The sequence below is a fragment of the Lethenteron reissneri genome, chromosome 72 (genome assembly GCF_015708825.2).
Source record: "Lethenteron reissneri isolate LAM-NWPU_2019-01 chromosome 72, ASM1570882v1, whole genome shotgun sequence".
NCBI classification, from domain to species: domain Eukaryota; kingdom Metazoa; phylum Chordata; class Hyperoartia; order Petromyzontiformes; family Petromyzontidae; genus Lethenteron; species Lethenteron reissneri.
This window is the reverse complement of record NC_083850.1, coordinates 4404612-4418683: the sequence shown is the minus strand read 5'-3', so window position 1 is coordinate 4418683 and position 14072 is coordinate 4404612. Positions and strand designations below refer to the sequence as shown.

The window sequence follows — 14072 nt, the reverse complement described above, 5'->3', positions numbered from 1 at the left end:
AAAACTAAAACGTTTAAAATGTTGAGTAAAGATGTACCTACAGACGCATTCCAACTTTAGCTCAACAGGAACACTTAGCGACTACAATAGAACCCTCTCACAACGAGTGCTCATCACACCACTTCGGCAAGTAATCCCATAACATTACAAACCACCACTGGGCACGTCATTAAACTCACAAAAACTGTAAAACTAAAATGGTCAAAATAACACACAAAAGTACTCGATACGGATTAAAAAGGTATAGCCACATGACGTAATATTTTTTCAGTCACCCCGAGCTCTCTGGTTGACTCTCGAGCCACTCCATTACATCCAGCCATCTCTCGGGATCCAACTGCATGGGATCGAAGGTGGAATTATCTTCAGGACTCATTGCAGCACCTTGAATTTCAGCTTTTGATTTCAGTTTCCTATCATTGTGGACCTTCTGGTGCCTGTTCATGGTTGATGACCGTGCAAATGCCTTCCCACACACAGGGCACAAGAATGGCTTCTCGCCCGTGTGTGTTCTCTGGTGACGCTGAAGATGTGACGAGTGTGCAAACGTCTTCCCACACACAGGGCACAGGAATGGCTTCTCGCCCGTGTGTGTTCTCCGATGACTCTGAAGATGTGACGAGTGTGCAAACGTCTTCCCACACACAGGGCACAGGAATGGCTTCTCGCCCGTATGTGTTCTCTGATGACTCTGAAGAGTTGATGACTGTGCAAATTTCTTCCCACACACAGGGCACAGGAATGGCTTCTCGCCCGTGTGTGTTCTCTGGTGACTCTGAAGATGTGATGACTGTGCAAATTTCTTCCCACACACAGGGCACAGGAATGGCTTCTCGCCCGTGTGTGTTCTCTGGTGACTCTGAAGATGTGATGACCGTGCAAATGCCTTCCCACACACAGAACACAGGAACGGCCTCTCGCCCGTGTGTGTTCTCTGGTGACTTTGAAGAGTTGATGGCCTTGAAAATGCCTTCCCACACACAGAGCAATTGAATTGCTTCTTGCCTCCGTGTGCGTGGGGCTGTGGAGAGCGTCTCTGCTCCATGTGAGCGTAGTAACAGCAGCGGTGTTATCGAGTCAAAAGTACGCTATCGGCCGCAAGGATGTTTAGCGTTGAGTTTTGGATTTTGCTAACTGCTAAAACAAGAACGACACTCGCGTCTAACCGAGGCACAAAAAAATCCCACTAATTTGACGACGAACACGTTTAAGAGTTTATCCGCGAAAATAGACACTTACTTGGAGATTCACGGTATTTCGATGTCTGGAACCCGTCTGAAGATGTCGCCACGAACTCTCCCGACGCAAAGTCGCCTAAGTGTCGACACAGCAATTGTGCTCGCCAGGCTGCGTTGTCTCGCGGTTGAAGGGCGATCAGCAGAGTGACGAGTCGAGCGTCCAACCTCATCAAGTTCCCTCTCGAAATGGCATTGAGCTCTGCTTCTGAGCCGCCTTATAACTCCCCCCCCTAGGATCCAATCCTTTGTCTTTCAGGATATTTGCATTCGATTGTTAATTTTGGAAGGTACAATCCGCATGTCTATTAACATACCGAAGAGTAATGTGTCCATTGTGCTTCATGCATGAATATGTACGTGCATCTCAGTGTGTAATTGTGCGCTTATTTTGAATAAATGGGATTAGCGCTGAAAAAACACGTTCCCCATGCCCTCCATTGTCCTCGATTTAAAGTGAATGCAGCCCCGTGGCGTTGCCAAAAATCGCCGAGCTTCGGGAGTGAGCACGTACAGAAGCGTAGTGACCACACTTGCAATACAATCACTCTAACATCAGTAACCAAAATCCGATCTGGTACATGGTCTCCGCTTGGTCTGGTTTGTATCCGTCATAACTCCGGAGACAAACACGAGGCATGGTTTGGCCAGCCACCACCTCGTTTGCTGCAGCGACTTTAATAGCTGCTCTCAAACAACACTGTCACCAATGGTGGTTTATGGGCTAGGCTGTTAAGCGGACAATCAGTCTTTTTGGGCAAGGCGTATGGGAAAATACACACCTCTGTTATCCCATGAACATAATACACAGCAGCGGGAAGGCTGCCTTGTTGGGGAGATGTAGCTTGGGTAAGGCGCTGCAACTGGAGTTAGGCGATGTGACTGGGTTATCACACGGATTCCTAAAAGCAGCTTAGACGATACGATCCACTGCGCTCCATCTCCCCACATGAACGACGACATTCTGAGTTTAAAAAAAAGTGGAATATACATTTGTAAATACGTTTTTTAAATAATGTTTCTTGTATCTATGTTACAATGTGTGATTGTTATACTCTTTATTTGTGTATACTGTATATACTTATATGGCTATTCGATTCCATTGATACGACACATTCATCCAACAGTGGAAAGTGTGATTCTAATACGAGTGGGATTCGAATAATTGTAATTCGATTCTAATCCTGCATATCCTACCACCGGTTGTCATATTAACTTACCATACGTACAACCACAGTGTGATTCTAATTAGCTCAGTGCGATTCTAATGATTAGTATGCGATTATAATCACACCTCCAATTATGTGGTTCTGCACTATAACAGTTAATCGTATTTTAAAGCGTAACAATGGATAGGTTGTAGTTCATAGGTTATAATATTATATTTCACTATGTTAGAGTTTAACATGTGAGAGTCTACAATGTCAGAGTTGATCAAGAGCGTCAATCTTGATCGACGCAGAAACAAATACAGCAGCAGCAACATCACATTTCGAGGGCGACGCAGCTACTTCTGATTCTGCTGCTTCCGCTGCTCAGATATTTGTTGCCAGGCCCTGCTCTCGCGGGACCCCACACGTCTTTGTAAATGATTGAGATGATGATGTCTGAGCTGATAGTTAATTTAACAAAGAGTACTTTGTGTGTAGGTCTGTGTCATCGGGGATCAGCGAACACTGCTTATGAATGAACTCGCACACATTTATGACCGACATTGTACTAATTTTGGTTGATCGAGACGAACAAGGCACGTGCCATGTCCAGACGAATTGATATTAACAATATTGTCCTTAAAAATAATGCTAACACTGGATTAACGTTAACACTGGATTAAACATGCACATTTTAAACCCTGCCTAGCATTTATGACTAACGATTCGCATTTGCACATAACATATATTCAAGCACAGTAAAATGCGCATACGAATATATTGTTACTAGAATAATTTTAATTCGATTCTAACCCTGCAAACCCCCACAGTTCGCGTATCCGTCCCCCGATTCGATTGAACCTACACTTTACATACATATGAGCGATTAAAATGCTTCCAATGACATTCTCATACCGTAACTCCGTTTATGGTGGAATCTATTATAAAAAAAATAAAGTCGTTTAATGTTTAGTGTTATTGTTCATAGTGTTATCAGTTTACATGTTATAGAGTACAGGTGATCCCCCGTATACTTCGGGTTTCGGGACCAGAACGTTGTGAAACGATTAGCAAGCCGCTAATTAAAAGAACACGGGGCGGCGGGAACACGTGCTTCCATGGGCGGTCGTAGACAGGTTGTGTTGCCCAAAGGTGACACCGGGTACGTCCACCAAGTTGCTCCGCCCACGGCGGCGACAGGTAGAAGTCATAGAGGTGAAATGGCCGCAGTGTGTACGCATGTAGTTATGTCCGTCCACACCCAGACAGCTCATCCCCATGTCCTGTACAGCCCAAGTCTGGTGTGTCCAACGTGGTGGGGCTCTCGGCAAGGGAAACCGTACGCCAAAAGGAAATGTGTTGTGGCGCCCACAGTTTCCGAGCCCCAGAGGCCCGGTGTGCCTCAAGGATCCGCCACGTGCGAGGAACCGGTGCCTGGAGTCTGGTCATATTAAGCAGCAACAACATGGGGTCTGTGCAGAAGTCGGGGCTCGGAGTCAGGTGGAACGGGGAGCCAGGGGCAAGGGAGTCGGGATAGGAAAGAGCGCAGCGCCAGGGCTGGAGGTGGCTGCGCTCCTCGGCCGGCCGTGTTGGCCGAGCCCACGGCCGGCGCAGAGGAGGCAGCACGGGGCAGCCGACTGTGTCGGGGGGACCAGTGGAACCGAGCCCGGCACCCCTCACCCCTGGGAAGTTGGTACACCTGGTGTATGTCAATAACTTTAATAAACCCTCGGCGACAGCCCTTAAACCTCACATTCGTCTCCGAGTGCGTCCTGGGAACTTCTCTACATATGTGTAATAGTGTACGGGCATGTGAACTGTGCTCGTATGTATGTAATGTGATTCGGGCTCTGCTCTTCATTTCTTCGCCTGGATGGTGCCGCAGGACGCAGCATCTCTGAAGGTGTTGCAGTTGTTGCTGTTGCAGTTGTTGCTGCTGCAGTTGCTGCAGTTGTTGCTGTTGCGTTTTTGTTGCTGCTGTTGTTGCTGCTGCTGTTGCAGTTGTTGCTGCTGCTTCCCGCCGTTTCTCCCCTGCCACGCCCAAGATGGCATCTTCGTGCCACGTGGCAGATGGCGCTGGCAGCGCAGGAAAGGCGGAGGCCTGCGGATCACCACCGGGCCTCCCCGACGCCGTCCTCGGCGTGGTGAACTCACACAGTTGCGCCAGCACGATTTTCAAGGTCTCCATCTGCGCCGCCATCTGTCTCCATCGTAAGTTGGCGTCCTCCGGCACAGACAGGTCCACCAACGCGGCGACACCTTGCTCACCCGGACCCGTACTCGTTCCAGCACGGATCTCCTCTTCCATCGCAGGCAGGTCCACCGTCTGAGGAAGGTCGTCGTCGTCGGATGATGTAGCAGATGATGGCGCAGGAATATTCTTTTCTTTTCTTTCTCTCAGTTGTTTTGAGATGCCGTTTCACTTCTGACAACAGTGTAATAAAAGACTCGGACGCTTCTCTCTGACTCCGTGTGCACTCCTCCTGAGACTCTCTGCCTGGCAGCTCCACAGCTGCCTTCGCTCCCGTAGCCTTCCGCGCTTCTGCAGCTCCGCTGCAGGCTCTTGGTGCAGCCCTCCGGCTGCTCTCACAGCAGCTCCACCGCTGCTCCCTGTTCCTCCGTGCTCGGTCACCGCTGGCCGGCGGTGCCGAGTCTTACCGTGTGTGGCGATCTCGCCACTCCCCAATCTCAGCCCTGCGTGGCCTCTGTGGCTATCTCGCCATCTCCAACCTCAGCTCTATCCCCAACTCTCTTCCACCCCGCTGGCTGGCGCCGTCATGAGCCCCTCAGCCACCAGGCTGAGGCACGGCGACCACCCAACGTGTTCATCACCCTTCACTCCCCCGACTGCCCTCGATCTCTTCCTGTCTCACCGCTATACCATCTCCCTCTCACGTGACCCTGACTCCTCCCCACATGACGTCACATCCGCCAAGCCGTTTACGCCCGCATTACACATGCATGCATGTTACATACTTACGACCGTAGTCTGATTCGAAGAGGACCACGGAGTGATTCGAATAATTTGAATGCGATTCGAATATCACACTTCAATGTAGGTTTTTCTAATCTATAACACTAGTTAATAATGTTATTGTATAGCGTTATGATGTATAGCTCATAGGTTATATTGTTAGAGTTTACTATAACAATAGTTTACAGTATTTTGTATATTCTTCAAATGTATATGGTAATGTTTAATTTATATTGTTGGAATTCATAATGTTAAAGTTCACAGTGTGAGAGTTAACAATGTAAGCAGTGGCGGCTCCTGCAAAATCTCTCAGGGGGCAAATGTCTGGATTATTGATAAGGATAAGGTCCACCCATGCAATGAATAAATTAACAGCTTAAGCATGTAAAGGCAACTTCACTTCTTTAATATTAATGAAAAATAAAGTGACTCTTACAATACATCTTGTTTGTTTATATACTCACTATTAAAACAAACCACTCAAGTTTATTTTATTAAAGATTCCACTAGGTGGCGATAAATTATATTGTTGGATGAAACGTGCTTACGTATGATGACGTTAGCACGTATGATGACGTAAGCACGTTAGTGCATGCCCTCCCGGAAGCCATAGAGAATGCATTGCAGCGCCCCCGTTCGAAAAAAAAACATCTTTGAATGTAAGTCTATGGGGCCACTCGGGGCGATTCTCAGCCGCAGTGAAATCGCCCAAAAAGAGGCGGTACTCCACAGAACATGACATGACGCTGATTGAACTATATCCAGAGGCTGACAGTGACGGCTAGAGTGACTCTGTGGTTGAATGACATTGGTGGTGCGTCGCCCAATCGCCCTAATGAAGAAACCGCCCCTGAATGTAAGAGAATACCAAAGGCGTCGATCGAGAGCGTTGATCTGGTAGGTTTGATCAGCGTTATTTTTTTTATATATAAGCCGTTATCCTCTTACGGGACACCAATATGCTGCGTATATAACAGTAACAGAAGCAACTACGGCAGCTACGAAACCGTTCGATGGCAAAGCAGCGACTTCTGCTTCTGCTCCAACTGCTGCCCGGCTGTTTGCACGCCGACTCTGCTCTCGTGGGACCCCACACGTCTATGGAAACAATTGCGATTATCCTAATTAAGCTGACATTTGAGCGACTAAAGTTTACTTTGTTTAAACATAACTTAGTGTAGGTTAGTGCAATCGGTGTGTAGCGAATACTACCGAAGAATTAGCTCACTCATTTATGACGTATATATAAATATTCCGTCTATTGCTATTCGATGACATAGAGATGAGACCTTCATCTAGCAGTGAAAATCGTGATTGTAATACGACCGTGTTGTAATTTTAATAATTGTATCCGATCCTTGCACGTAGACCATAGATACATATGAGCAGAGTGTGATTCTAATACGACCACACCGATTCTAATGCTTCTAATGACATAATAATACCTTACCTCCGTTTATATGGTTCTAAATTTAAACACTAGTTTATAATCGTTTAATGTTTAGTGTTTTCGTTTATAGTGTTACAGTTTACATGTTATAGAGTACAGTGTATCCCCGGCATACTTCGGGATTAGGGAATGGTAGGTTGAGAAACGATTAACAACGGGGACCTTTCCCCTCAAGGAACACGTGTTTAATCGGGTAGACAGCACACTTGTGTGACGGAGATCCTCCACCTGAAACTCGCTTAACACGTTTTTACTATTAACATTTTAAAATAAAGAACGGACAAACATTTGTTCAAAATACGTTTTTATTCATCTGCAATAATGTTGACGTTAAAATTGTAACCGAATATTTATTATGTCCTATGTTCAAACAGTTACAGTACAATGCAAATCATTTCCGTTCCAGGAATACAAAAGCGTTAAAGGATCATTCCCCATGATTTCCTTATTAGTTCACCACATTTGTTCACTGTGCGTCTTTGTTGAAGTCAAGGCCATATATCCAACGAACGGGTCGTCAATGCACATCCTGAAATCGGCTATCTAAAGTTGATTAATACCAATCAAAAAAAGCCATATACTTGAAAACTAAAACGTTTAAAATGTTGAGTAAAGATGTACCTACAGACGCATTCCAACTTTAGCTCAACAGGAACACTTCGCGACTACAATAGAACCCTCTCACAACGAGTGCTCATCACACCACTTCGGCAAGTAATCCCATAACATTACAAACCACCACTGGGCACGTCATTAAACTCACAAAAACTGTAAAACTAAAATGGTCAAAATAACACACAAAAGTACTCGATACGGATTAAAAAGGTATAGCCACATGACGTAATATTTTTTCAGTCACCCCGAGCTCTCTGGTTGACTCTCGAGCCACTCCATTACATCCAGCCATCTCTCGGGATCCAACTGCATGGGATCGAAGGTGGAATTATCTTCAGGACTCATTGCAGCACCTTGAATTTCAGCTTTTGATTTCAGTTTCCTATCATTGTGGACCTTCTGGTGCCTGTTCATGGTTGATGACCGTGCAAATGCCTTCCCACACACAGGGCACAAGAATGGCTTCTCGCCCGTGTGTGTTCTCTGGTGACGCTGAAGATGTGACGAGTGTGCAAACGTCTTCCCACACACAGGGCACAGGAATGGCTTCTCGCCCGTGTGTGTTCTCCGATGACTCTGAAGATGTGACGAGTGTGCAAACGTCTTCCCACACACAGGGCACAGGAATGGCTTCTCGCCCGTATGTGTTCTCTGATGACTCTGAAGAGTTGATGACTGTGCAAATTTCTTCCCACACACAGGGCACAGGAATGGCTTCTCGCCCGTGTGTGTTCTCTGGTGACTCTGAAGATGTGATGACTGTGCAAATTTCTTCCCACACACAGGGCACAGGAATGGCTTCTCGCCCGTGTGTGTTCTCTGGTGACTCTGAAGATGTGATGACCGTGCAAATGCCTTCCCACACACAGAACACAGGAACGGCCTCTCGCCCGTGTGTGTTCTCTGGTGACTTTGAAGAGTTGATGGCCTTGAAAATGCCTTCCCACACACAGAGCAATTGAATTGCTTCTTGCCTCCGTGTGCGTGGGGCTGTGGAGAGCGTCTCTGCTCCATGTGAGCGTAGTAACAGCAGCGGTGTTATCGAGTCAAAAGTACGCTATCGGCCGCAAGGATGTTTAGCGTTGAGTTTTGGATTTTGCTAACTGCTAAAACAAGAACGACACTCGCGTCTAACCGAGGCACAAAAAAATCCCACTAATTTGACGACGAACACGTTTAAGAGTTTATCCGCGAAAATAGACACTTACTTGGAGATTCACGGTATTTCGATGTCTGGAACCCGTCTGAAGATGTCGCCACGAACTCTCCCGACGCAAAGTCGCCTAAGTGTCGACACAGCAATTGTGCTCGCCAGGCTGCGTTGTCTCGCGGTTGAAGGGCGATCAGCAGAGTGACGAGTCGAGCGTCCAACCTCATCAAGTTCCCTCTCGAAATGGCATTGAGCTCTGCTTCTGAGCCGCCTTATAACTCCCCCCCTAGGATCCAATCCTTTGTCTTTCAGGATATTTGCATTCGATTGTTAATTTTGGAAGGTACAATCCGCATGTCTATTAACATACCGAAGAGTAATGTGTCCATTGTGCTTCATGCATGAATATGTACGTGCATCTCAGTGTGTAATTGTGCGCTTATTTTGAATAAATGGGATTAGCGCTGAAAAAACACGTTCCCCATGCCCTCCATTGTCCTCGATTTAAAGTGAATGCAGCCCCGTGGCGTTGCCAAAAATCGCCGAGCTTCGGGAGTGAGCACGTACAGAAGCGTAGTGACCACACTTGCAATACAATCACTCTAACATCAGTAACCAAAATCCGATCTGGTACATGGTCTCCGCTTGGTCTGGTTTGTATCCGTCATAACTCCGGAGACAAACACGAGGCATGGTTTGGCCAGCCACCACCTCGTTTGCTGCAGCGACTTTAATAGCTGCTCTCAAACAACACTGTCACCAATGGTGGTTTATGGGCTAGGCTGTTAAGCGGACAATCAGTCTTTTTGGGCAAGGCGTATGGGAAAATACACACCTCTGTTATCCCATGAACATAATACACAGCAGCGGGAAGGCTGCCTTGTTGGGGAGATGTAGCTTGGGTAAGGCGCTGCAACTGGAGTTAGGCGATGTGACTGGGTTATCACACGGATTCCTAAAAGCAGCTTAGACGATACGATCCACTGCGCTCCATCTCCCCACATGAACGACGACATTCTGAGTTTAAAAAAAAGTGGAATATATATTTGTAAATACGTTTTTTAAATAATGTTTCTTGTATCTATGTTACAATGTGTGATTGTTATACTCTTTATTTGTGTATACTGTATATACTTATATGGCTATTCGATTCCATTGATACGACACATTCATCCAACAGTGGAAAGTGTGATTCTAATACGAGTGGGATTCGAATAATTGTAATTCGATTCTAATCCTGCATATCCTACCACCGGTTGTCATATTAACTTACCATACGTACAACCACAGTGTGATTCTAATTAGCTCAGTGCGATTCTAATGATTAGTATGCGATTATAATCACACACCTCCAATTATGTGGTTCTGCACTATAACAGTTAATCGTATTTTAAAGCGTAACAATGGATAGGTTGTAGTTCATAGGTTGTAATATTATATTTCACTATGTTAGAGTTTAACATGTGAGAGTCTACAATGTCAGAGTTGATCAAGAGCGTCAATCTTGATCGACGCAGAAACAAATACAGCAGCAGCAACATCACATTTCGAGGGCGACGCAGCTACTTCTGATTCTGCTGCTTCCGCTGCTCAGATATTTGTTGCCAGGCCCTGCTCTCGCGGGACCCCACACGTCTTTGTAAATGATTGAGATGATGATGTCTGAGCTGATAGTTAATTTAACAAAGAGTACTTTGTGTGTAGGTCTGTGTCATCGGGGATCAGCGAACACTGCTTATGAATGAACTCGCACACATTTATGACCGACATTGTACTAATTTTGGTTGATCGAGACGAACAAGGCACGTGCCATGTCCAGACGAATTGATATTAACAATATTGTCCTTAAAAATAATGCTAACACTGGATTAACGTTAACACTGGATTAAACATGCACATTTTAAACCCTGCCTAGCATTTATGACTAACGATTCGCATTTGCACATAACATATATTCAAGCACAGTAAAATGCGCATACGAACATATTGTTACTAGAATAATTTTAATTCGATTCTAACCCTGCAAACCCCCACAGTTCGCGTATCCGTCCCCCGATTCGATTGAACCTACACTTTACATACATATGAGCGATTAAAATGCTTCCAATGACATTCTCATACCGTAACTCCGTTTATGGTGGAATCTATTATAAAAAAAATAAAGTCGTTTAATGTTTAGTGTTATTGTTCATAGTGTTATCAGTTTACATGTTATAGAGTACAGGTGATCCCCCGTATACTTCGGGTTTCGGGACCAGAACGTTGTGAAACGATTAGCAAGCCGCTAATTAAAAGAACACGGGGCGGCGGGAACACGTGCTTCCATGGGCGGTCGTAGACAGGTTGTGTTGCCCAAAGGTGACACCGGGTACGTACACCAAGTTGCTCCGCCCACGGCGGCGACAGGTAGAAGTCATAGAGGTGAAATGGCCGCAGTGTGTGCCCATGTAGTTATGTCCGTCCCCACCCAGACAGCTCATCCCCATGTCCTGTACAGCCCAAGTCTGGTGTGTCCAACGTGGTGGGGCGCTCGGCAACGGAAACCGTACTCCAAATGAAATGTGTTGTGGCGCCCACAGTTTCCGAGCCCCAGAGGCCCGGGGTGCCTCAAGGATCCGCCACGTGCGAGGAACCGGTGCCTGGAGCCTGGTCACATTCTTCAAAAGAAGCCAGGGACCTGCCTAATCCTTCAAGGCTGTGGTGCGAACCCTTGACGCCCCGACATGCACAAGATTCTACCATGGGCGCGGGACGGGCGTCGAGAACCAGGTCAAAATGCGCAAGGTTTTGTTTGAAGGCTCCATGCCCAATATCAATGCTGTATATTGCTATTCGGTGCCATTGCGATGGAACATTCTACCAGCAGTGGGCAGCTTGATTCTAATACGACCATGGTGCGATTTTAATAATTTTGATGCGATTCTAAATCTGGCACCACCCAGGCCGCATTAACGACTCCCGATGTGCATCTACATTTAACATACATTCTAGCTCAGTGTAATTCTAATACTACCAAAGTGATATTCTAATCATTTTAATCCGATCATAATCCTGCACCGACCACCGGTTCGCATGTCCAAAGGCCATAGATGCATATAACATACATACGAGCACAGTTTGCTTGCACGTCCACTATACATACATATGCGCAGAGTGTGATTTAAATACGATCGAAGGTGGAATCCTGAAATCAGTTATCTAAAGTCGCGTATTACCATCCAAAAAAGCGATATGAAGGAAAAAACAAGTAAAATATATCGAGTAAAGTTGTAACAACAGACTCATTCCAACAGGAACACTTGACCACGACAATATTGTCAGGAATTGCACGGTCTCACAAACACTGCTCCTCGCACCACTTCAGCAAGTAATTCGATATCACAAACCACCAACTGCACGTGACGAAATATTCTAACAAACTGCAAAACTCGAGTATCAAAATCACTGATACATCAATTGTAACGTATTGCTTGGTCTAAAACATACACAATTGCACACAATGTGGCTTAATAGGTCTCACCAAACTCAAAATAATTTCAGTTATCCGTTGCTTTAGATTTGACTTTCGAGCGACTCCATTACATCCAGCCATCTCTCGGGATCCAACTTCATGGGCTCGAAGGTGGAATCTTCTTCAGGACTCATTTCAGCGCCTATTTTGTAGCCGGGCCCTGCTCTCGCGGGACCCCACACGTCGTTGGAAATTATTGTAATGATCATGTTTGAGCTGAGAATTAAGTGGCTAAAGATGACTTTGTTTAACCATAACTGTGTGTGTAGGTTAGTGTTATCGGGGCTAAGTGGATACTACTCATGAATGAACTCGCTTCTGTTGCTGTTATATACGCAGGGAGGTGGTGTTCCTTGATGAGATGACGCCTTTGATCAAAGACTCTGATCAAACTTACCTTTGATCGTCGCATTTGATCAACTCTGATAGTTGTAAGCTCTCACATGTTAAGTTCTAACATAGTGAAACGCAATATTACAACCTATGAACGCTGTAACATACTATTAACTGTTATAGTGGGATTTTAATCGCATAAGAATAATTAGAATCGCACTGTGCTCAAATTACAATCATACTGTTGTCGTATGTATGGTAAGTGAATATGCGAACCGGGTATAGGATATGCAGGATTAGAATCGAATTACATTCTAGATTTGAAGCTTTCGTGACTGCAATGATTCATATTCTTAGGTTTTTTCGGTAAAGTCACGTAGGTAAAAACATTAAAAAATAAAATAAAAATCACGACGTTTCGGAGGCAACACAAGCTTCCGTCTTCAGGTGGTACCGTCACAGCCACGACAGCTGTATCAAGTAAATGAGAAATTGCAGGAGCTACCACTCCGTCTTCCCCACCACCTTCTCCAACCATTATATAAACGGAGTGGTAGCTCCTGCAATCTCTCATTTACTTGATACAGCTGTCGTGGCTGTGACGGTACCACCTGAAGACGGAAGCTTGTGTTGCCTCCGAAACGTCGTGATTTTTATTTTATTTTTTAATGTTTTTACCTACGTGACTTTACCGAAAAAACCTAAGAATATGAATCGAATTCCAATTATTCGAATCCCACTAGTCGTCACAATTTGTGATTGTTATAATAATTGTAACGATTCATAATCTCATAGGTTTATAATGGGTTTGTGCGTGATTCTTATACGACCACACTGTGATTCTAATGATATTATAATACCTTACCTCCGTGTATATGGTTATGAGTTTATAAACGTTAAATGTTTAGTGGTATCGTTTATAGTATTACAGTTTACATGTTATAGAGTACAGTTTATCCCCGACATACTTCGGGATTAGTGACGGGTACGTTGATGAACGATTAACTACGGGGACCTTTCCCCTCAAGGAACACGTGTTAATCGGGTAGACAGCCAAGATGCTGCCGGTTAAGGGCACACTTGTGTGACGGAGATCCTCCACCTGAAATTATATTAACATGTTTTTGCTAGGAACATTATAAAATAAAGACCAGACAAACATTTGTAAAAAATACGTTTTATTAATCTGCAATAATTTTTACGTCAAAACTCGAACCGAATATTTATTACATTTCCAGTGCAATGCAAACCATTTCCGTTCCAGGAATACCAAAGCGTTAAAGGATCATTCCCCATGATTTCCTTATTAGTTCACCACATTTGTTCACTGTGCGTCTATGTTGAAGTCAAGGCCATATATCCAACGAACGCGTCATCAATGTACATCCTGAAATCGGCTATCTAAAGTCGATTAATACCAATAAAAACAGCTTTATACTTGAAAAAAAACGTTTAAAATGTTGAGTAAAGATGTACCTACAGACGCATTCCAACTTTAGCTCAACAGGAACACTTAACGACTACAATTGAACCCTCTCACAACCAGTGCACTTCACACCACTTCGGCAAGTAATCCGATAACATTACAAACCACCACTGTGCACGTAATTAAACTCACAAAAACTGTAAAACTAAAATGGTAAAAATAACGCA

The 14072-nt window shown here is 44.9% G+C and overlaps 1 protein-coding gene across 1 annotated transcript in view; it reads right to left on the bottom strand.

The window, feature by feature from the left end:
- Window positions 1-424: 424 nt before the first annotated feature.
- The window catches only part of LOC133361337 (oocyte zinc finger protein XlCOF6-like), a gene marked incomplete at its 3' end in the record, with an annotated part of 31845 nt that continues 18197 nt past the window's right edge, over window positions 425-14072 (bottom strand). The window contains exons 4-5 of the mRNA XM_061580269.1: window positions 7850-8353; window positions 425-959 (exon numbers count right to left, since the gene is read on the bottom strand). Of these exons, the coding sequence (XP_061436253.1) occupies window positions 425-959; window positions 7850-8353 (1039 nt within the window). The remainder of the gene's footprint in view (window positions 960-7849; window positions 8354-14072) is intronic.